Source organism: Podarcis filfolensis, assembly GCF_964270895.1.
Source record: "Podarcis filfolensis genome assembly, chromosome: 9".
Classification (NCBI taxonomy): Eukaryota; Metazoa; Chordata; class Lepidosauria; order Squamata; family Lacertidae; genus Podarcis; species Podarcis filfolensis.
In genome coordinates, this window is record NC_139610.1 from 5,504,941 (window position 1) to 5,528,032 (window position 23,092).

At 44.5% G+C, this 23,092-nt stretch overlaps 1 protein-coding gene across 6 annotated transcripts in view; it reads left to right on the top strand.

Moving 5' to 3' along the window:
* The first annotated feature begins 180 nt into the window (after nt 1-180).
* Nucleotides 181-23,092, top strand: part of ACOX3 (acyl-CoA oxidase 3, pristanoyl) — a 30,027-nt gene continuing 7,115 nt past the window's right edge. The window contains exons 1-14 of one of the 6 annotated variants that reach the window (XM_083630327.1): nt 181-496; nt 2,025-2,199; nt 3,174-3,407; nt 10,291-10,365; nt 12,310-12,399; nt 13,814-13,957; nt 14,553-14,641; nt 16,601-16,697; nt 16,956-17,138; nt 17,844-17,966; nt 19,789-19,909; nt 20,032-20,154; nt 21,517-21,630; nt 22,503-22,618. In XM_083630327.1, coding sequence (XP_083486453.1) covers nt 288-496; nt 2,025-2,199; nt 3,174-3,407; nt 10,291-10,365; nt 12,310-12,399; nt 13,814-13,957; nt 14,553-14,641; nt 16,601-16,697; nt 16,956-17,138; nt 17,844-17,966; nt 19,789-19,909; nt 20,032-20,154; nt 21,517-21,630; nt 22,503-22,618 — 1,893 coding nt within the window. In that variant the 5' untranslated portion in view covers nt 181-287. Of the gene's footprint in view, nt 1,169-1,445; nt 2,200-3,173; nt 3,408-10,290; nt 10,366-12,309; nt 12,400-13,813; nt 13,958-14,552; nt 14,642-16,600; nt 16,698-16,955; nt 17,139-17,843; nt 17,967-19,788; nt 19,910-20,031; nt 20,155-21,516; nt 21,631-22,502; nt 22,619-23,092 lie in introns of all 6 variants that reach the window. The other 5 variants (XM_083630331.1, XM_083630332.1, XM_083630330.1 and 2 more) reach the window with 5 other exon arrangements.

Sequence of the window (23,092 nt, forward strand, 5' to 3'; positions counted from 1 at the left end):
AGTCAAAACAAAACAAAAAAAAAAAAAATTCCCCTTCCAGTAGCACCTTAAAGACCAACTAAGTTAGTTCTTGGTATGAGCTTTCGTGTGCATGCACACGAAAGCTCATACCAAGAACTAACTTAGTTGGTCTTTAAGGTGCTACTGGAAGGGGAAAAATTTTTTTTGTTTGTTTTAACGAGAGATAAGAAACCTCTTCCCCTTGGCACCATCTGGAGGAAGTCAACATAGCATGATGGGGGAGTTGGAAGGGACCGCCAAAGGTCATCTAGCCCAACCCCCGGGCAATGCAGGAATCTGAACCGAAGCATCCACGGCAGGTGGCCATCCAACAACCAGGGGGCAAGGCAGGATTTCCATGTAACTTCACGGCGGCTGCAAAGCTCTCACCGCGGAAGGAAAGGCAGCCGCAGGTGCGGAAGTCCCGCGCGCGGGGGCAGCGCGATTCTCCGCGCCGCAAACCGCCCTGGGATCTTGGGGTGAGAGGCGGCGTCTCGTAAGTTCAAACCCGAATAGAGACCCATCAGAGGCGATGAAGAGCTGCAGGAAGACCGTTCCTTCCGGGGCTGGCTTGGATGCGCGCCCCGGGGCTCCGCGGGAGGCGGCGCTGGCGCTTCTGCGCGCGTGCTAGGAGAGGGTGGCGTGTCTCTGCGCGCGCGCGGGGCGGGGCGCAGAGCGAAGTCTGTCGCCGTCGGGGAAGGTGCGCAGCGCGGCGACCTCGCGTTTTCCGCGGCGACCGTGGAGAGACGGTGGGTGCAGGTGCGTCAAGCCCCGGGGGAGTCGGCAGGGGCCTCCCACCTCTTTCCCCAAACGGCTGTTGGGCGGCGCGTCCCGCCTTCTCTCCCCCCCCCCCCCCGCAAGCCTCTCGCTCACTTGCGCGACTCGCCGCAAGATCCCCTCGGGGACCTTTGCCGCGAGTGGGAAGGCGGAGGGGCGCAAAGGCGTCGCTGGAAAAGGAGCCCCGACCGGCTGCTCCGCGGGGGCTGGGGGGCCGCCCTGCGCGCCTTGGCCGGGGAAGCGCCCTTGGGAGCTGCTTGCCAGCGAACCTGTCCGATTGCGCAGTCCGTGGAAGTTGGACTCGGGCGCTGCCTTGCATAACTAGCGATTACCTGCTTACGAAAGCAATGGCATGAGAGGCAGTGGACGTGTCAACAGGCCCATAAACCCAGTGGCGTAGCGTGGGTTGTCAGCACCCGGGGCAAGGCAAGTAATTTGCACCCCCTAACCCGTGGATTTGCGCCCCCTAACCCGTGGATTTGCGCCCCCTAACCCGTGGATTTGCGCCCCCTAACCCGTGGATTTGCGTCCCCTAACCCGTGGATTTGCGCCCCCTAACCCGTGGATTTGCGTCCCCTAACCCGTGGATTTGCCCTAACCCCCAGATGTTGCGCCCAGTGCGGCCGGCCCCCCCTGCACCCCCCACGCTACGCCACTGCATAAACCAGCTGCTCCTTCTTGTATCTAAGCACCCCTTGTAGCTTTCTTTGTGCAGGGTCGAAGTTTATTTACATTGACCAAAGACAGTTCCCGTATCCAGTCAGAGAGAGAAAATGGAAAGTTTTTAGCAGCAGCAACCTAAAGGGACCCCTGACCATTAGGTCCAGTCGTGACCGACTCTGGGGTTGCAGCGCTCATCTCGCCTTATTGGCCGAGGGAGCCGGCGTCCAGCTTCTGGGTCCTGTGGCCAGCATGACTAAGCTGCTTCTGGCGAACCAGAGCAGCGCACGGAAACGCCGTTTACCTTCCCGCGTCTAATTGCACTTCGACGTGTTTTCAAACTGCTAGGTTGGCAGGAGCTGGGACCAAGCAATGAAGGCTCACCCCATCGCGGGGATTCGAACCGCCAACCTTCTGATCAGCAAGTCCTAGGCTCTGTGGTTTAACCCACAGCACCAGGAGCTGTTAATGTACACTGAGAGGATGGTCTACACTGGCTCTGTTATCCTCTGTACAAGTAATTTTTGAAGGATTTCTTCTTTTTTGAAAAGGCATTTGTTTTAAATGATTTTTGGGTTTGCTTACAGAACATTGCATGTTAGAATGGCATCTGTCAGTGATCGGGAAAAGGACAGCTCTTGGAACACTTTGGTGCTCCCAGACCTACCTAGTGGACCGCTGGATGCCTACCGGAAGAAAGCATCCTTCAACTGGAAAGAGATGGCACTCTTCGTAGAGGAAGAAGATCTCCTCCGTTTTAAAGTAAGGCTTAGAATAATATTTCTTTAAAAACGATGTTGCAAATTAAACACAATCTGCCCCTTAAAGTATCCAATATGTACCATTAAATTCTGGTTCCTGTGAGGCCTGTCTGGCCAAGGGATTCACATGGCCAGGGACCTTTTTTTTATCAAGGGTCCATGATCCTTGATAAACAGGGATTTGAGGTGTTTTTGTTTTTGTCAGTGTAAATGGCCGTCCAGTAAGTTACTTTACATTTTGATAGGACTGTGCATGATGTTCATGCTTAAAGGGTTTTCCATCTAGGATTGGGTAAAAACAATATTCTCAAAAATATTGGAAGAGAGCCAGTGTGGTGTAGTGGTTAAGAGCGGTAGTCTCGTAATCTGGGGAACCGGGTTTGCGTCTCCGCTCCTCCACATGCAGCTGCTGGGTTACCTTGGGCCAGTCACACTTCTCTGAAGTCTCTCAGCCCCACTCACCTCACAGAGTGTTTGTTGTGGGGGAGGAAGGGAAAGGAGAATGTTAGCCGCTTTGAGACTCCTTCGGGTAGTGATAAAGCGGGATATCAAATCCAAACTCTTCTTCTTCTTCTTCTTTTGAGGAGGGGATAGATTTCTTTTGTATTGTGTTTTTGATCTGGAGGAAAACCACACAATTATATTAGTATAAAATTGAAATTATGCACTTCTTTATCAGATCCAAACTTCTACTACTTTTAGTGCAGTACATGAAATGCAATATCTATAATAATGATTCAAAGAGCTTTTAATCAGTGAGGCAATATTTGGATGTGAACTTATTTAGTAATATTGCTTGTCAGATGGTTGACATTTATTAAGTTTTAAACTTATTCCTGATTGTCCTTGTCCTTGTTCATTTCTTATGGCATAGGGAAATGACTGAATGTGTTAATATATAAAATATGAAAACTTCAATTCAATGATAAATTCAAATCTGACGTTCAACTATTCTGATGTGTTTCTTCCATGAAGAACCGAATATTCTCAGCTCTTGAAAATGACCCTCTCTTTGCTCGTCACACTGGAGAAGAATTACCTCTTGAGAAATACCGTGAACTAACCTTCCTCCGCTGTAGGAAACTCTTTGAATATGATTTTCTACGGCTAGAAGACATAATTGAGAAACCACTAAAAGTTGTAGCGCTGATTACTTGCCTGGGGATGTATGACTGGTCTCTAGGAGCCAAATATTTGCTAAATTCCCAGGTATGTACAATGCAGGTGTAAGCTCTTTTATAGATTTCCTTAAAGACTCAAGCCTACTAGCAAAGCATTCCATTTTTATTTTGGATAAATATTTTTGGAGATTGCATCCGAGCTGCTCTATGTACACTTTTGATTTAGAGGCTATAGTGGCTTGACACTTTTTTCACGTGGTAATTGTAGTGAAAACTTCATTGCTTGAACATACACCCTCCACAATAGTCTATTGATATTTGTTTTTAATTTCTTTTTGCTTTTAAATTGCTTTTCACTTATTATAATTTCACTTATTATTACAGTCATACCTCTAGTTGCGTTGGCTTCATGTTGTGGATTTTGGGGTTGCGAACGTGGCAAACCCGGAAGTGTATACACAGCATTCTGTGCGCTTCGCACATGCGCAGAAGCGCTCTATTGCACTCCGCGCTTGCGCAGAAGCGCCGCTCTAGTTGCGGACTTTTTGGGGTGCGAATGGCACCCCGAAACGGATCGTGTCCGCAACTAGAGGTACCACTGTATCATTATTATTAGTATTGAATTTATATACCACCCTATACCTGGAGGTCTCAGGGTGGTTTTAGGATGTTACTCTTGTTGGAAAACATGTCCGATCAGTTCAAACTTTTCCAAGTAAGTGACTCAGACTTCCTTTACAAACGCAACAGGAAGGTCTCATATTACACACTGAACAAAGCCTTGTGTATCCCGTGAACTGCCTGGAAGATTCTTTCCCAGGACTAGCCACATCATGTGATGTAAACAAGCTGCCAGTTTGCAGCTGCGATGTACTCATATTGTAACATCCTCCCCCATATGAATCAATGTTAGCTGCGAACAAAGCTTCATCCAGAGAAGAAAACAAACAGTTGTTATACACGTAACAATCCCCTGTTGTTTCAGTTCCACCTTTGGAACTACCTGCCACTGGTTTCACCAGTGTAACTCTCTGGTTGTCTGTTTTCCAAGGAATGAGTGCTTCTGCATTACCTTGGGTAGGGAAAGTTGTGTTGCGCTTAGTAACTCCCAGTTGTGTCTTTGTCTCTGACTTAGACACACTTTTAACTTGTCTAGAGTTGTCAACAATAGTAACACATGCAACAGCTGAGTTAGCAAACTCTTGAGAATACCTTTTTGGTGGTACGCCCTTTGTGATTCTCTCAGACCTGCGTATGAGGTGCTGATCCTGTTTGCTGACTGGTTTATCCTCAGGACCTTTTGGAGAACCACGCCCAACAGTAAACTGTGGTTCAGTCACTTCTAGTTCAGCCTTAACCTGTGTAGGTGTTACGATATGAGAACAATGCAGTTGCAAACTGGCAGCTTGGTGAAAACATCACATGATGTGGCTAGCTGTGGGAAAGAATCTTCCCGGAAGTTCACAGGCTTCACAAAGCTTTGTTCAGTGTGTAATATGAGACCTTCCTGTTGCGTATGTAAAGGAAGTCTGTGTCACTTGCTCGATGGAGACTGAGCAGATCAGTCATGTTTTTGTACAGCTGTAAACTCAGAAATAAACTGTAGAGATGTAGACTTTCTGACTATCTCCTTTCTCTTGCTGGCATGCAAGGAGGGAGGGGGTGTGCATCTTCCGAGCTGGGAGATGTCGCCTATCAAGATCTAACCTGGACTTGCAGGGATGCCAGCCAGGGAGATCGCTGGTAAACAAGTTCCCGGGAGCCTGGGAGAGTTGCCAGCCTCTCCCGAGGGGGCTAGTTTTCCAACAGTAGGTCTACACATTGTGTGAGAACTCCTCTCAATGACTGTGTCAACAGAACTCTCTGAGCTTTCTGTGTCACTCTCAGTACCAGAATAATCAGAATTATCATCTGAACTGTTATCAGTGGGAAATGTGTGAAAAACCTCTCTCTCTTGTCCAGGAGTGTTCTCTAGAAACTTTGTGAGAATCACCTCACCAGATTCAGACAAAATTACTCCGTAGAGACCCTTTTCATAACCCACAAAAATGCCTTTGGCATTCTTAACCCCATGTGGAGTTTCAGTACGGACGTGAGATCCAAAAACCTTAAAATGTGTTACAGAAGGTTTCCTGTGGAAGAGCTTCTCAAAAGGAGAACTTTCCATACCTTTTGAAACCTTTCTTACCCAAGTGTAACAGGAAGAAGATAAAGATTCAGCCCAAAATTCATGTGGCAAATGTGAACTCAGCAATTGTGCCTTCATGCCATTTTGCAACTTTTTGTTCACCTTTACACAAATACTCTTGTTCCATGAAGTTTCAGAAACAGCAACTTTATGCTCTATCCCTTGCTTCTCAAGGAAATCCTGAACATCCTGTAAAAGGAAAATTGGCTTTTCATCTGTGAAAAGATAATCAATATTAGCATTATGAACATTTTTAACCTTGTCACAAAACTCCTGAAACCTTGCTAAGGTTTCTTTTGGTGATTTCAATACATATACCCATACATATTGAGAATAATGATCAACACATACAAGATAGTATTTTGCATTGCCTCTAGATGGTGCTAGAGGACCAATTACATCAGCATACACTCGCTGAAAAACTGGTTATCTTTGCAGCCTTCTTATCCTTGGATACACCTGCAAGAGAAAACATTTTAGTATCACATGCAGTGCACATTCTGTAATCTGACATCAAAAATCAATAGATACAGTCCATCTTTCTCTTTGGCAGAAAGATACAGCTCTCCGTCTTTAAAGATTTTGCAACTCTCCTTATCATAGGACAACACCAGTCCTTTCTTTGTCATCTGAGAAACACTCAGCAGATTGAACTTTAAATCAGGAACATAATACACATTGTTTATAGTCAAGCTCAGGCTTTCCAGATAAACAGTTCCAAACCCGGTCGCTTCAATCTCTTGACCATTGGCTTGTTTCACAGTGAAGCTTTGCTTCTCAAACATAGAAAACAATTCCCTGCATGATGCTAGGTGCTGGGTGCAGCCCGTGTCCAGAATAAACGCATTTTCAACTAATGAAGAGGCTCCCGGCGATATTAAAGCCTTTGCTGGTCTTGCCTTTGACTTGGCATGACCTTTGCTTGAAGCCTCAGGCTTTGCAGAGCTCCCTTTAGCTCCTTTCTGCTGACGTGGCCTTTTACAGTTCTTCTGAATATGCCCTGGCTGGCCACAGTTGTAACAATGAACAACGTTCAGAGCTACAGCTTGCTCCTCAGTGGCAACCACAGTGGGGGTGCTTGAACTCCGAACTTCACTCCCCCTGTCAGCAACAGCTATTGCAGCAAGGCGGTCTCTCTCATTAAGAACCACAGAACAAATTCTCTCCACCGTGAGATCCTGGGCAGGTAGAGAACCCAGTTGACTTGCAACCGTTTTGTACGTACAGTTCAAACTGTTAATTATCATGAAGCAAAATATTTCTTCCTGAAGAGGGAAATTGCGTTGCGCCATCTGCTGGCGTAAGAATTTCATCTCTGTCAAATGCACTTGGACATCACCATCAGGTGCTAGTCACATGTTTGTGAGTTTTGCAAAGTGCAGCAGCGCTGTGCCTGCAGCATCCCTTTGATGGATTTGCTGTAGCGTTTCCCAAATCTCACGCGCAAATTGCAAATCCGCTATATGCACAAGCTATATGCACAAGAGACACACAAAATAATAGCTGACATGGCTTTCACATTCTGAGAATTCCAAGCTTCTGTGGGTGCAGCTGGAACGGGATTTTCAATCACTCCAAATACTCTCTGACTCTGAAGCAGGGCTTTCATTTTCACAGACCATGAGGAATAATTGTCATTAGTTAGGGGAGGTGGATAAGGTAAACCTGCTCCTTTCTTGGCATCCATCTTGATTCCAAGTTACAGCTTTCAGCTACGTGCTGAAAAATCCAAAAGTCTATGAGCTGTTTACAAGCTGCAAGCACCTGGCAGCTAGCTCAGCTTGGAAAGCCCCTTCCAACAGCCTGCAAGCCAGCAAGCTAACGCTGAAAAATCCAACAGCTTTTTTTTTTCAGCTTCTGAGCTTTTTACTGCTCTGGCTTGCTTCACTCTTTCCTTTGAAGCTAATGAGCCCATAAATCAGCCCGTAAAGTACTCACGACTTGTTGGCAGGCAACGGCACTTTTATCAGCTCCCCTGGAATGCTTGGTATGTGGCCTTCTCTCCACTCTGTTTTAATCCAAAAACAGCAGCCTCTCTGAGCGAACCAGAGAACTTTCAATCCGTGTTCACCATCAGCCATAAATCAGCAACCGTCAGGGGTCCGCGGAACGTCGCTTATCAGCAAAAAACGCCTCCACCGGTGCTCCAGCCGTCTTTAGCCGTTACTTCGTAGCCACCATCCGCGTGCTACCACTTGTTGCACAACCAGCATCCATCGGTTCTGCTACCACTTGTTGGAAAACTAGCCACCTCGGGAGAGGCTGGCCTCTCTCCCCGCTCCCGGAGCTTGTTTACCGGTGATCTTCCTCTGGCTGGCATCCCAGACAGACCAGGGAGATCTTGATAGGCAACATCTCCCAGTGGGGAAGACGCACACCCCCTTCTCCCCTTTCACAGGGGAAAGAAGAATAGTCAGAAAGTCCTTTTACATCTTTTTTATTTCTGGCTGTACAACTCTACAGAAAACATGTCCGATCAGTTCAAACTTCTCCAAGTAGGTGACTCAGACTTCCTTTACAAACGCAACAGGAAGGTCTCATATTACACACTGAACAAAGCCTTGTGTATCCCGTGAACTGCCTGGAAGATTCTTTCCCAGGACTAGCCACATCATGTGATGTAAACAAGCTGCCAGTTTGCAGCTGCGATGTACTCATATTGTAACAATTCTTTGGTTTTACGGTATATTTTTATATGGTTGTAAACCATTGTGATATGTTTTTATGATACAGTGGTATATAAATATTTTTATAAATAAATAAATTTTATGAAACTGGTATCAGAATTATAAACTATTATCTCATCATGTCATCTAATCACCTAACTGTGAGAAATGATTAAACTACTGTTTCTCTACTTTTATTTAAACCATTTCCCTGTGTTGATACAGAGCTTGGTCAGATTCTGATTGAAGCTAACAGAATTGCACTGTCTCCTTTGGGTTTAAGCTAAGGTGGTTTTTGTCATACAGGGAGCAAAGCAGACAGTCTACAAAACCTCCTAGTCGCTTACAGCAGTGATCTGAGCTGGCCAAGAAACCTTTAGGGTTAAGAAGCACCTAATGGTGTAAAGAGTTATGTAGAATCTTCCTAAAGTTCTCCCTTTAGGACAGACACGGATGGTGCCACACAGGCAGAATTCCCACCTGACATTCCAATACTGTTTTTATTATCAGTTGCTTGTTGCCTAAAAGCAGGGCATTTTTTCCAGGGGAACTTACAGGAACACTGTTCTGGCACCTCTCAGGTGGGCGCCATTGCCACTCTAAGAGAACGAGGGAGGTGTTCATGGTGAGTTCCGGCATCTCTTTTTCTAGGAAAATAGCACTGCCTGAAAGGTCTCCAAGCAACTTACTTTAAAAAAATAAAAAAATGCTTAGGTCTGGCAGATGTTTGGGCTTCTCTAAACCCTTTTAAACAAGTAGTATCATTATTCTGACGCCAGTGGGCAGCAGTGCCTTGAACACAAAAGTCCTGATGAATAGGAAGAACAAACTCTCCCCAGTTTCCCATTAGGAGAAGAAGGAGGCAGGATGGGAAGACCTGAAACATGGTATGTCTCCTGGTATGTCCCACAGAGGACCTTACGGTCTTCAAACAAAAACATCTTGGAGGTCCCGGGCCACAGGGAGGTTAGGCTGGCCTCAACCAGAGCCAGGGCTTTTTGGCTGTGGCCCTGATCTGGTGGAACACTGTCACAAGAGACTAGGGCCCTGCGGGACTTGACATCTTTCCGCAGGGCCTGCAAGACAGAGCTGTTCCACCAGGCCTTTGGCCGAGGCACAGCCTGACCCCCTCCTTTGGTAATCCTCACAGAACTCTAGCCCAATGGTTGCCATTAATTTGATTTGAACTGATTTTATAACGAATTAATTTTAGAATGCTGTATTATTTTACTGTTGTTAGCCACTCTGAGCCCGGCTTTGGCTGGGGAGGACGGGATATAAATACAATATTATTATTATTATCATCATCATCATCATCATCATCATCATCATGGCAGTGGAAGGATTTACCTCTATATCCTCACTAGATCTTTACCAGAGCCTTTGCGTGTCAAAGGTTGAAAACGAACACATTCCATGTTTGATTTTATTGTGATTGTCAAAGTTACTCAACAGTTCAATTCAGCCTCATCACCCTTTTGGGATCAAAGGATGTGTCCTGGGGAATTATTTTATTGGCTCCTGCCCTTCTTTTCATGTTGGGTGTGTGATCACATGTATCCTGGGTGTGGCCAACACATCCTTTTGGGGTGGAGTGGTTCTGGTCATCTTGAAAGAGACAGTGATACGGCCACTCCTTGAAAAAATCACCCTGGGCCCATTGTCTTGTGACGACTACTGCCCAGTTACAAATACCCCCTTTTTGGAAAATTGATTGAGAGGGTTGTGGGATGGTGGCAAGTGCTCTAGGATGAAACCTGTTCTCTTCACCGGCCTTGAGAAGATATTGTACTATTGCTTAATAATAATCCAGAGATCAAGGAATCATTCATTTTTATTTTCATTATTTCACTTTGCAGCTGAAACCAAGAGGAAAATTATTTTCTTGTACTGAAGTTGTGTTTCCTGATGCAGAATAGTGTAAAATATCACAGAATAGCATTTTCTCCTAGGAAGGGAGCAACTTAACACTTGACTTGTGGTTTGAGCTGTGAGCAGTGATGCTTTGCTATCTCAAATCTTTCTTGAACATGTCATTTTGACCCCTTCCTCTACTTTAACAAAAAGATTTTTACTATTTATCATTTACATCAGCTAATTGTCTTTAATGTTTACAGGTGTTCAAAAGTACAATTGAGAGTTCTGGCTCTAAAAGACATGAAGAATTTATTAAAGATAATGCAAATATGAAGGTACTCTTTAAACTACCTAAATCAATCTTTGCTTTAAAATACAGTATATATACTGCCATATATAATTTTGAGTTAATGGTGTTTCTAAAAACAAGATGATTAGCTACGTATTCTAATGAAGCAATATCTGCAAATCTCTTGTAAAATAGTATCTCATATGGAGTTACTTCATTTTGATTTACTAGTGCTTCTCTGTTTCTGTCAGAAAACCATAATTAAAGTTTCTTACAGTGGAAGTAATGAATTATCTGGATCAGTGTGCTTATTCATCATTTATGAAGCTATTGCAGGATCATCAGCACCAATATCTAATACAAATTTATAAGGTAATAGTTCAAGAAGTGCCTTGCAGCATCAAATCAGCAGAGTGGAGTCCTTCAGCACAAAGCCAAAAGATATCTTGCTTCTGTTAAGGGTGATGCAGGTAGAAGCAGGATTCCACATGCGTATCCTAAGCTGTATACGTCAATTCTGTGTGCATGACCTCTATTCCCACAACCAAACAGTTTTCAAAAGGTGTAAACTTAGCCAAGGGATGAAAAGCCTGTTGCCATGTAGATGTTGTTGAACTTCAGTTCCCATTAGCACCAGCTAGTGCAACCAGCAGTCAGGGATTATGGCAGTTGTAGTCTGGCAACATGTACAGGGCCACAGAATCCCCACCCTGGCATAAAAAAAAAATGTTCAGAAAGGGAAGTAGTGCTTCTCTGAACAGTTGGATTTGAGAAAGCTGATCCTCCTTCTAAAGGACTCTATGCACACTCCTTTGGATAAAGCAAAGAGTTTTCTTTTAACTTCTTAAGGAAACTTTTTCATTTTGTGTTTTTTCACTGTTAATACATTGACTAAGCTTTGGATCAGGCATAGGCAAACTCGGCCCTCCAGATGTTTTGGGACTACAATTCCCATCACCCCTGAGCACTGGTCCTGTTGCTAGGGATGATGGGAGTTGTAGTCCCAAAAACATATGGAGGGCCGAGTTTGCCTATGCCTGCTTTGGATTTTGCTTGTTGCTGTGGTTACCTGGTGTTAACATTTACCTTTTGACTTGATCCTAAACGTTTACACCTGTGAATTGTAATGTAAACACTGAGCTCAGATGGGTGGGAGGAGAGGGAAAGGAGGAACTGCCCTGAGATTTGCAGATGAAGGGCGGTATCCAAATTTAATAAATGAATAAAAAATGATAAATACAGTACATTTCAGGGCTTGCTTTAGAGCTGCTGCAGCCTCACAATAGCCATGCGTGGCCACCTGTCCCTAACCCAACATCATATGGTGCCAGGTGTGGGACAAGCACAGCCGTGGCTTCAAAGGAAAAATCAGGAGGCAGACGACACTCCAGATAATTCATTTGCGTTACGATGCTGCCCTGCTGCCCGCTGCTTGCTTCCAAGCAGGACCAGTTCCAGTCAGGAACTCTTGACAGTAGCTGTAATCCTTGCTGAAAGAGGGGTGCTGGCATTGCACTGGGTGCCAAATTTAAACAGCATCCTAATGCAAGCCCTGCAGCTTCCAGAAGGGATCAAAACTTCAGTTGAGAGCTCCTGAGTGGAACTGATCGCGCCTGGAAGCATTTTGCATGCATTTCTGCAGAGGTCAGATCCACCTGACAGGAGCTTGAAAGATGGGCACACCCCACACCTGTCAAATGCAGCCTGCAGAGGGTTGGCCCCTTCTTGTCCTAGCCTGCCAGAGGAGATGCCCTTTCCCAAAGGGCAGCCGCTGGTCAGTGGGTGACCTCTACCCGGCTGCAGGGCAGTGTGCACACTCTGAATCATTTAAGGACTAGACTTTGAAGCTCACAGATGAACATCTTTAAGTTTGTAAGCTGGAGCTCCAGGGCAGCTCTTTTACAACAGAGATCCCCCATTGCCCTAATGTTTACGCTACCCCGGTTTGAATCATACAAGTTCTTACTCCGTTTGTGTCTTTTGTCTCCAGAACTTTGGATGTTTTGCTCTGACTGAATTAAGCCATGGCAGCAATACCAAGAACATGCGGACTACTGCTAGATATGACCCGACTACGCAAGTTAGTAGCAGTGCCCTGTAAAGTTCTCTAATATTCTTCACTTAATTTTTTATTAAAATAGGACATTGTACTTCTGAACCCAGGTATTCTAATCTTTTCTATACAGTGGACCTGCAACTCATATGTAACCTATTTATATGATCACAAACGTAAGCTCAGGTCCAATGAATGAATGAGGCACGGGAGAATTCCAACCTGGAAAGAGCTTTTTTTAGTCCTTTGCCTTGCTGGCTAGGCTCTGAGAAGATGGTACAAGGGCCCTGAGATGCTTCCGGAGCCCTTGTGCAGTAAGCAGGGCGGAGGGCAAGGCCTGATCCAGACAGGCCACTGTATTGAATCATAGAATCATAGAATCATAGAGTTGGAAGAGACCACAAGGGCCATCGAGTCCAACCCCCTGCCAAGCAGGAAACACCATCACAGCACTCCTGACATATGGTTGTCAAGCCTCTGCTTAAAGACCTCCAAAGAAGGAGACTCCACCACACTCCTTGGCAGCAAATTCCACTGTCAAACAGCTCTTACTGTCAGGAAGTTCTTCCTAATGTTTAGGTGGAATCTTCTTTCTTGTAGTTTGGATCCATTGCTCCGTGTCCGCTTCTCTGGAGCAGCAGAAAACAACCTTTCTCCCTCCTCTATGTGACATCCTTTTATATATTTGAACATGGCTATCATATCACCCCTTAACCTCCTCTTCTCCAGGCTAAACATGCCCAGCTCCCTTAGCCGTTCCTCATAAGGCATCGTTTCCAGGCCTTTGACCATTTTGGTTGCCCTCCTCTGGACACGTTCCAGTTGGTCAGTGTCCTTCTTGAACTGTGGTGCCCAGAACTGGACACAGTACTCCAGGTGAGGTCTGACCAGAGCAGAATACAGTGGCACTATTACTTCCCTTGATCTAGATGCTATACTCCTATTGATGCAGCCCAGAATTGCATTGGCTTTTTTAGCTGCCGCGTCACACTGTTGGCTCATGTCAAGTTTGTGGTCAACCAAGACTCCTAGATCCTTTTCACATGTACTGCTCATGTATTGGGACCTGTCATGGGAAGAGCCCTACCCTACAACCTCACATTGCTGCTGGTAAATAGTTTGGAAAAGAGCTCCATGACTGTGGCACAGTGGTAAAAAGAAAAATGCCTCTGTGGCTTTGTTTGAAGCCTTTCTCCTAAAATGTATGTATTGTTTACTCCTGTGAAACTATTTTCCGTTGCGTTTCTGTCCTGCTCACTGAGGCTGCAGTCCTGTGCCCATTTAGTTCAGAGAAAGCCCCGCTGAACGCCAAGTAGACAGGGGTTGTGCTGCGACAGCACAGAACAGTGGTTGTCAATAGATTCATCCAACTTCATATTTCAGAGACGATATACAGTGTGTTTAGAATTTTCTCCCCATCCCCCTCTTATCAACTATGTAGGAATTCATTATTCACTCACCGGATTTTGAAGCAGCCAAGTTCTGGGTTGGCAACATGGGGAAGAATGCAACTCATGCAGTTGTCTACGCACAGCTATATACTCCGGATGGCCAGTGCCATGGATTGCATTCCTTTGTCGTACAGGTGAGAATGAATTCGCATTTGGACAGTAGGTTCAGAGACACTGCAGCTGTAGATGAGCACAGCTCTGTGCTGCTGAGTCCTGTGTTACTTTAGACCCATGAAGATGGGGAGCATCATGTGCCCTTGTAGCAGATTAAAAAATATTTCTCTGAAGGGCACCTGACAGTGCAATCGTACAATGAGCTGTGTACTGAGAGACATTGTGAGCCCCATAGAAGCGCCTGTGGGAAATGTGAAGTTGTTGTGTATTGGGTTTTAGGTGGGTTCTCCCCACCCTAGTTCTGTTTTGTTCCCAGGTACACACATTTATGTGAGAGAAAGTGAAGGGGTCTACTTAGACACCCCTCTGGTGAGTACATTTCCCCTCACCCTCCGATAGCCCCAGGGGAGGAGAAGTATCTTCACTTCTCAGCTTAGGTCTTGTCCCAGGGAACTATGTGAGAGTCCTTTAGATCATAGCTATGTAATCCAACCAGTTGCATGCATTGAAACAGATGTGCACATTTTTCTAATTAATTGTATAGAGTTCTTAACCGGAACAAAAGGGTGGCTCAATGACTTCTTGTAAATGTTTTAATGGAGGTATTTGTTACAGATCCGAGATCCGAAAACACTTCTTCCCATGCCAGGGGTGTTGGTTGGTGATATAGGTAGAAAACTTGGGCAAAATGGATTAGATAATGGGTAAGTTGGAACAAAAAAAATCTGAACTTCAAAATAATGTTGCAAAAGTTACAAGTCACTTCTGCAGACCTCGAGAACAGAAATCCTAGTATGTGCATCACACAGTGAAAGGACCTTCAGGTTGATCTGTCCCAGTCTGAGATGGTTCAAGCACATTGCCGCATCATTGTGTGCCATTACATGAAAGAGTGGAGAGAAGCTTTGGAATCTCACAGTCATCTCTGCTCCATCTCAAGGAATGATTGCAAAACCCAAACATTTTTTCAAAGTCAACTAAAAGATAGTCGAAAGAGCAGAAATATTCCAAATTGGAGAGTGGTACAATTAATTCAGGACGCGGGTGGCGCTGTGGGTTAAACCACAGAGCCTAGGGCTTGCCAATCAGAAGGTCGGCGGTTCGAATCCCTGCAATGGGGTAAGCTCCCGTTGCTCGGTCCCAGCTCCTGCCAACCTAGCAGTTCGAAAGCACGTCCAAGTGCAAATAGATAAATAGGTACCGCTCCGGCGGGAAGGTAAACGGTGTTTCCATGCGCTGCTCTGGTTCGCCAGAAGTGGCTTAGTCATGCTGGCCACATGACCCAGAAGCTGTATGCCAGCCCCCTCAGCCAATAAAGTGAGATGAGCACCGCAACCCCAGAGTCGTCCATGACTGGACCTAACGGTCAGGGGTCCCTTTACATTTACCTTTTACAATTAATTCAGTAATGCAGTTTCATTTTATTGTAATTGAAGGAACAAGACCACAAAGCAGAAACAATTCTAGGATCAAAAACTTTGGCTAGTAGAAAAGCTCAGGGTTTTGCAAACCCATTCATATGCCAAAAAGTATGGAGATTGTAAGTTGTCCACCTTAACTTCCACACCACTTGAGCAGTAAAGATGTTCTACAGGCTCTCCCCTGCTTGCCTACGGCTTAGACTCTCTGCAGTCAGGTGCTCCCTTGGCTTGTCAGCAAATGCTCTGCCTCTGCAGGTTGGGTGGACAAATGTCTGAAGTGCACAGTTACTGCATGTGCTTACAAGCCCACCAAGCAAAACTATCCATACATGTTATTAAACTACCGCATAGTGGCCTAGCGGCACAGGACTACAGCTGTGTCACAAGCACAAAGCAAAGGCTAAAGCGCGAGCAGAATGCATAACACAAGCACACTGCAGATTAACAGATTGCATATGCACAGCCTGTTACTGACAAACATTTAACAGGTGTTCTAGAAAACCCTCATTTTATAGGTTGGAAGCACTGAGCTGAAGAGTCTGGTCCCAAGGATGACCGGCAAAGCTTCAAAACAAATGCAAATCAGATTGAGCGAGGAAGTGAACCAAGACACTGACTGTGGATTATTTGTGGAATTTACTTTCTAGAAAATACGTGTTGCTCACTGTCACTTCCTTGCGTTACACTCACGCGCATATGCACACACACAAACCCATCACCTGCCAAGAGACAGTTGAATTGTGCTGCACATAGTTTTCCTTTAAAATGACACAACTAGTAAATTGTAGCAGTGGTTACAGCTGTTAATGGGGAACTGTTCCCTCCTGCAATTTTTCCGTATTTTCCCCTGAGCCTTCACATCTCCAGGGAGGCCTATAACCAGAACTGAAATGTAAGAATGATAGAGTTAAGTCACATAGAGCCAACCCTGTGCCTCCAGATGTTGAACTCCTGTAACCCCAGCCACATGGCCAGTGGTCAGGGATGATGGGACTTGTAGTGCAACAGGACCTGTTGACTGCAACCGAAAGTGCCCCATGCAGCGTGACCCTGCTCAGGAACCCCCCTGCAGCTGTTATTCTGAAAGGAGAAGCAGACACACTAAATGCATTCATGCATTTAACATCATGTCTGCTCTTGGTTCTGTGAAACTAATAACTGTCTCTGTATTCAGCATTTGATTTCTACAGCTCATCGGATGTGCAGGTGTTCTCTCTTAATTCATTCTTTTTGGATTGGCAGCTTTGCAATGTTTCACAATGTCAGGATACCCAAAAGGAACTTGCTGAACCAAACTGGAGATGTCACAGCTGAGGGAGCGTATGCAAGTGCCTTCAAGGTATGAATTGTGCTTAACTAACTTCCGTGTGCTTAATGCAAAACTTAATTGCTCTTAACTAAGGGTTGCTTTTATTGCCTAATCCTTTTAGTTCTTCCTCACATGCTCTCCAGAGTTTATCGCAGTATAATTAAGAACATAAACACAATATTATACTTTGAATGTTTACACTTGGTGTACTTGGGGAGAATTTGCCGGGTACAAAATGTTCAGCCAAATTCTTAAAGCCTTTCCGCTTATCCTATCTTATTTCTCCAGGATCGCAAGCAGCGTTTAGGAGCTTCTCTTGGTGCTTTGTCCAATGGAAGAGTTATGATTATATCCATGTCTGTGGTCAATTTGAAGCTCGCAATAACAATAGCAATTCGCTTCTCGGCTACCCGGCGCCAATTTGGACCAACAGATGATGAAGAAATACCTGTTCTTGAATACCAAATGCAGGTGAAAATCTAGAGTGCTCTTTAAAAGCCCGAAGTGCTAGATTTTGCACCCAGTGAGACTCTTAATTAAACATAAGTCTTAGACATAGCTCAGTGGGTCCTCCTTTAACATATAACACCTTAAAAACAAGCGTCCTTCATGAACAAAGATAACTGTTTTGTTGGAACAGGATGGTGGCTCCTTGTTAAATGAGGAGGGATGCTTTTGTTTTGCTATTTGGAGTTTTAAAAACCCTGGCTCAGAAAAATCCAAAGTAGTGCTTGGGGAGGAGGGCTGCAGGGGCAGAATAAAACAGGATTGTATTTTTTTTACATGCCGCCAGTTTGACTGGGTTGTGCCATCCACTCTGGGTGGCTTCCAGCAAATTATAAAACCACAGTAAAACATCACACATTAAAAACCTCCTGATACAGGGCTACCTTCAGAGGTCTTCTAAAAGTCAGATAATTGTTTATTTCCTTGACATGTGTGGGAGGGTGTTCCACAGGGCAGGCGCCACTACCAAGAAGGCCGTTTGCCTGGTTCCCTGTAACCTCACTTCTTGCAATGAGGGAACCACCAGAAGGCCCTCAGAGTGATCAATCACTGAAAGAAGGTTAAGCAAATTACCACTTTTACAAAGGGGACAAAAATGTCTCCTCTGTGTGTTTTAAAAGAATGTGTATCTCTCAGTTTTTCCTCATGCAAATTTCATTTTTGTTCCAGCAATGGCGCTTGCTGCCGTATTTAGCAGCCACCTATGTCTTAGACCATTTCTCCAAAATGCTGTTCATAAACTCCGTAGAATTCCACATAGGTCTCCTTATGAAGGACAAAAGTCCACGGCAGGTAAGGTTTTGTCAGTAATTCTTCGTTATAAGCCATTGCGTGGGAAATGAGTTGGTCTATTATTGGACTGGCAGGATTCAAGCATCCCGCTGTCTGAAGAGTGTGCCTATTCTGCTCACCAGAGGGTCCTAAATGCTTCGCAGCCCAGAACATGGCAACTTGAACCCCAATTTCACGAGAGGAAAACAGTAACTATATTGCCAGCTGTGGGAAAATGCATAGCACTGTTACCTTTCTGAATATGAGCAAAACAGCCAGTCCTGTATGCACAACAGATTTCACAAATATAGCCTATTGTTTCTTCGGTGCCTTCTTTTTATATAAAGTTTTTTTATTAATGTGAAATCAAAAGTACAGTTAATAAAGCACATAATCAAAGTTACACAACATAGGAGCAGTACAAAGGTTGTATTTTCCAAATAAATAGTGAGAAGATAATGCAGTAAAGAAGAACACATCATGAAAGCCAAATTTTATTATTCGTTTGGGGAAGAGCATCTTGTAATATCTGAATTACATTTTAATTAACTGTGAAACAGGTTTTTTTTGTTTATCTTTAAACATTTTGAATTGTTTTTAATGATACATTTAATATTCTTGTAAACTGCCTAGAGGTTTTACCGTATTACAATCAAGCGGTATCTAGATTTTGTTAAATAAAAGAAATAGTTAAAACACGTTAGTCTTGGTTTACCTCAACTGAATCTCCTCCTCTTTTACATTCCTTCTGTTCTTCCCTGATACATCTTTCACTTATTCTTTAAAACACATCACTTGTAAGCATGAAGGAGGGGCACTGTTGTTGCTAGGGTTTTAATTTCTTTTAACTGCATCTATAAATTTAATAGTACAGTAATTTTACAGTTGAGCCCTTTTGGGGGGAGGGAGGTGTTGCATGTTCTAAACACACAGACACAGAGCTGTATTCTCTAAAGAGCAGGAAATTGCTAGTACGTTTGCTGGTAATCCTGCTTGTGCAGTTCCCCACAGTTGTTGGCAGTGCTTTTTTTCCAGTGGCGTAGCGTGGGTTGTCAGCACCCGGGGCAAGGCAAGTAATTTGCACCCCCTAGAGTGAGTGAGCCAGGTAGGGGCAGAGAGCTGCGAGTGCAAGCGTGCCCCCCCAGATGTTGCGGCCGGTGCGGCCGGCACCCCCTGCACCCCCCACGCTACGCCACTTTTTTTCCTAAAAAAAGGTTTAGGGGTACTCTCATTTTCCTACTCATGTTGAAATACTCCCCCTCAATGAGGCCAAACTTAGATTCACAAAATGTTTAGGGGTATGTGTACCCCCAAGTCCCCCCCCCAGAAATAAGCACTGGTTGTTGGTAACCCAGAAGCCTGCACAAAGGGGCTTAGAGTTGAGCATTTACGTCAGGGGTCGGCAGCCTAAGGCCCATGGACCGCACGCGGCCCACAGGGGTTGTTTAACTGGCCCACGAGCCAAACTGAGTCGCTTGCTTGGCGAGTCCCCGCGTGCTGCGCTAAACCAGCATGGGGTGGGGACTTCCTTCCACATTCCTGGAAATTGTGTCTGCGCATGCGCAGACGCCGGAAATCACGTCTGTGCAGATGCCGAAAATCGCGGGCACGTGTGCATGCACACGATCCGGCCCACAGAGGGATCTGCGCTGGAGTGAACCAGCCCAGGCAAGGTAAACCTTGTCAACCCCTGATTTACGTCCTTGGCCTCTGGTTTGGCCTGTCATAGCTGCTCTGCTCTGTGCTGAAGTTGATGGTTCCTCAGGCCTAGGAGGTCCCAGAAAGTTAATGCAGCATGTTGGCTGTTGTGTTCTATATTCATTGTTTGCTCTGGTTCTACAAGGCGGAACTCGGGCGTGAAATCCATGCTTTATCTACTTCGGGGAAACCGCTGGCCTCCTGGCTGACTCAACAAGGAACTCAGGAATGCAGAGAAGCTTGTGGAGGACATGGCTATCTGGCCAGTAAGTGAACTTGATGGATAATTGTTTCCCATAATTGTCAGTAAGTGGTTTTATAAAACTTTAAATCACAAGCACAGCTCACTGATACAAACTCCCTACGTGTTAACTGTTCTTTCCAAAAGTGAATCGGCTGGGTGATATCCGTAACGACAACGACCCAAATTGCACCTATGAAGGAGACAATAATGTTCTGCTACAGCAAACTAGCAACTACTTATTGGGCTGGATGAACACCAAACACCAAGGTTAGTATGTAGAACTTGGATGTTGTTCTGACTCAGAAGCCCACCAAGGGGGTACGGGGTAAAACTGCCAGCAGACGCAGTTGTGTGTTTGCAAAGTTGAACTACTGCATTCCTATCAGTGTTTCTGTTGAAATGGTGGTCAGCATTCAAGCACCCTGTTTTGAACTATTCTTAGTACTGTTTTGGGTCACAATGACCTTACTTGAACTCTTAATTTGAGTTCGTTGGACTCCGTAGATGCAAATGTTAGTGTCTTTGACGGTTTTAATTTTAGAGTTGAGAGAAACCTTCCAATCAGAAACTGAAATATTTCCAAAAAAGCAGTGTAAGCAGAAATCCAGAAGTCCACAGTTGGGTGATGCCTTTTTTAGAACGGACCCAAAAGTTAAAAGCTAGGCTTTGTTTTCTCAAAGAGTGTGTGTAACTTGCTATCAGTAGTACCTGGTGTGGGCTTAACTCAGCCTGTGGTCTCTTTTTGGAACAAGCTTGGTTTTTCCTCCTCTCACTGTTTTGCATAACAGTTTGCCATATTTTTTGTGACCTTTTTGCTTGATTCTGATAAAGGCATTACCCAACTGTGGGCTTTGCGGTTTCGATGTATTTCAGATGTTTCTCATGGAATCTGGTTCAAGATCTGGCTTGGACCCCATCCTTGTTCCTTCTGGCAGGTTTCGGACTTTCACTGAGGGTGACCTGTAACTTTGCTGCCTCACAACTATGCATGCATCTCAGAATAGGCACATCCTGTAGAAAGCAGGATTTTTAACACACATTGGTGTGGGTACTTAATTAGCACCCATAATATTCTGTGGTTTGGGAACCTGGGTCAGCTATTCTTGAACTCATCCCAAGCAGAATAAAAAAAGGTACTCAGTGTGAAACAGTAGTCTGTGCTCCCTGGTGTCCTCAAACAACAGAACAGCAGTCTAATTGTCATGTGAGAATACCAGGGAGGGCTGACTACTGTTTCACGCTGAGTACCTTATTTTTATTCTGCTTAGGGTGAGTTCAAGAAGAGTTGACTCAAGTTCCTAAACCAATTAACTTAAAACGTAATTTGAATGTGATGCAATTAGGCTAAGGAGTGCACAGTTGTGCATCATGTGCAAAGTACAGGTTAATAGAGGTTGTTTTTAAGGCTTCCAACTTAGAAATAAAAGGGCCGTGTCTCAGAAGCATAGATGTGTTAAAGAGTTGGCTTGGTTGAAGTTGGAGAAATGGGGGAAACAGCTTAATCAGATTACCCACGCTGAATGCACCGATGAGCAGATTTTTGACTTGCATTGACTTTCAAAGCCATTAGTGTGTAGACATTAACACACTTTGACTTGGTATTTAGTTTTCGTATCATTGGCATTTCAGACAAAGGTCCTATTGCTTCACCATTGGGATCGGTAGATTTTTTGGAAGACTGTGATCATATTCTCTGCCAGAAGTTCACAGTGTCAAATGTTCAAGATTGCATGGATTCTTCCGGTAACTGTTCAAATTGCATCTCTTGTCATGTGCTTATAATTTTGAGTGTGGCCCCTTTCCCCTACAAACCATTGGCTATTCTTCCTTTCGGGGCTTGCGGTTAAGTCCTTGTGCATTCTCTCTTCCCTTTAATTCACACACCAGCCCCCTGGGGTTGTTATGGCAAGTACCAGTTTAGAGGGTGGGTTGCTAGAGGAGGAAGGTTGTCCCATCATGGAGACAGTAGAATGGGAGGGAACGTCTTGACATAATAAATTTTAAGTTCTTGTAGAGATTGACTGAGCTTTTGATGACTGAAGCTTTATGCCATATGTTACAGCGGAAACGAAAACTTTGTGAGGAGAGAATGGGCTCGATGCATGGGAACAAGAGAGCATGTAAATCAGCAGGGAAAAGGGGAACTGTGGGCGGATGATGCCTGGGAAAGACGTTCAGTACAGACAATGTTGTTGGTGATGAACATGAGAGTAGAGAGGATACTGCTTTGGAGATGAAGGAGAATACAGTCTTACATAGGAAAAATGGGGCTTTGAAGTGCTCATGAATTAGTTCACTAGCCTTAAATAGAAGTATCAAAAATGAAAGCAAGTCTATCCTCTATTAGTTGGTATAATGCCAAATTATTTCTTCTGTCTTTATATGAACAGCAAATTGTTGGGGTGGAGCAGAGGAAGGACAGCTAAGTTTCAGCAGCAAAATACTTAATTTTGTGGATGCTTTTCAACCTTATTTCTGCAAAACGCAGACTGTGCATTACAGAAACTCAGATTCTGATGCAAACTATCAGCATTATTTACCGTCTGCTTTATAAGGATTTTTTATTATTGTTATCTTGAATGGAAACATTAAATCTTTGACCTTTCTTTTTTCAGTACCTCTGAGAGGATACAAGTGGCTGGTTTGTTACTTGCTCCAAGAGAGTTTCCAGAAGCTGAGAAACCAAGAAAAATGTGGTTGCAGTGAATTTGAGGCAAGGAACAACAGTCAGGTAAACACATTGTATTATTTTATGTTGCGGACCAATTTCATGCATGGGGCTATTTTAATGGATGTTGCCCTTTTCCGCTGCCTTTCCCCTACACATACACACTATACATTGCACACTTCCTTTCACAAAAATATGAAAAGTAAAGCACCTAGGACCTCAAACTCAGCTGGAGCCTAAAGTTCATGCTTTGTTGTGCAGCAACTAAGTTAAAAAGAATAAACCCTGCCGTCAGGCTTACAGCCAAATAACCTCCTGCATGCATTTTTTACTTTAAAAGAAATAACTAGTGAGATTAACACCAAGTGGTGGAAAATGTGATCTAGACATCAGGAGATTTCTTGTGTAATGAGCCACAACCTTCTTTCTCCCAAATGCTGGGCTGAAACCTTATGGAATGTGTCCATGGCATCCCAAGTCCTGCATTAAGGTTTGTGTCCAGGCAGTAACAGTTCCTTCCCTCTCTGACAACGATAA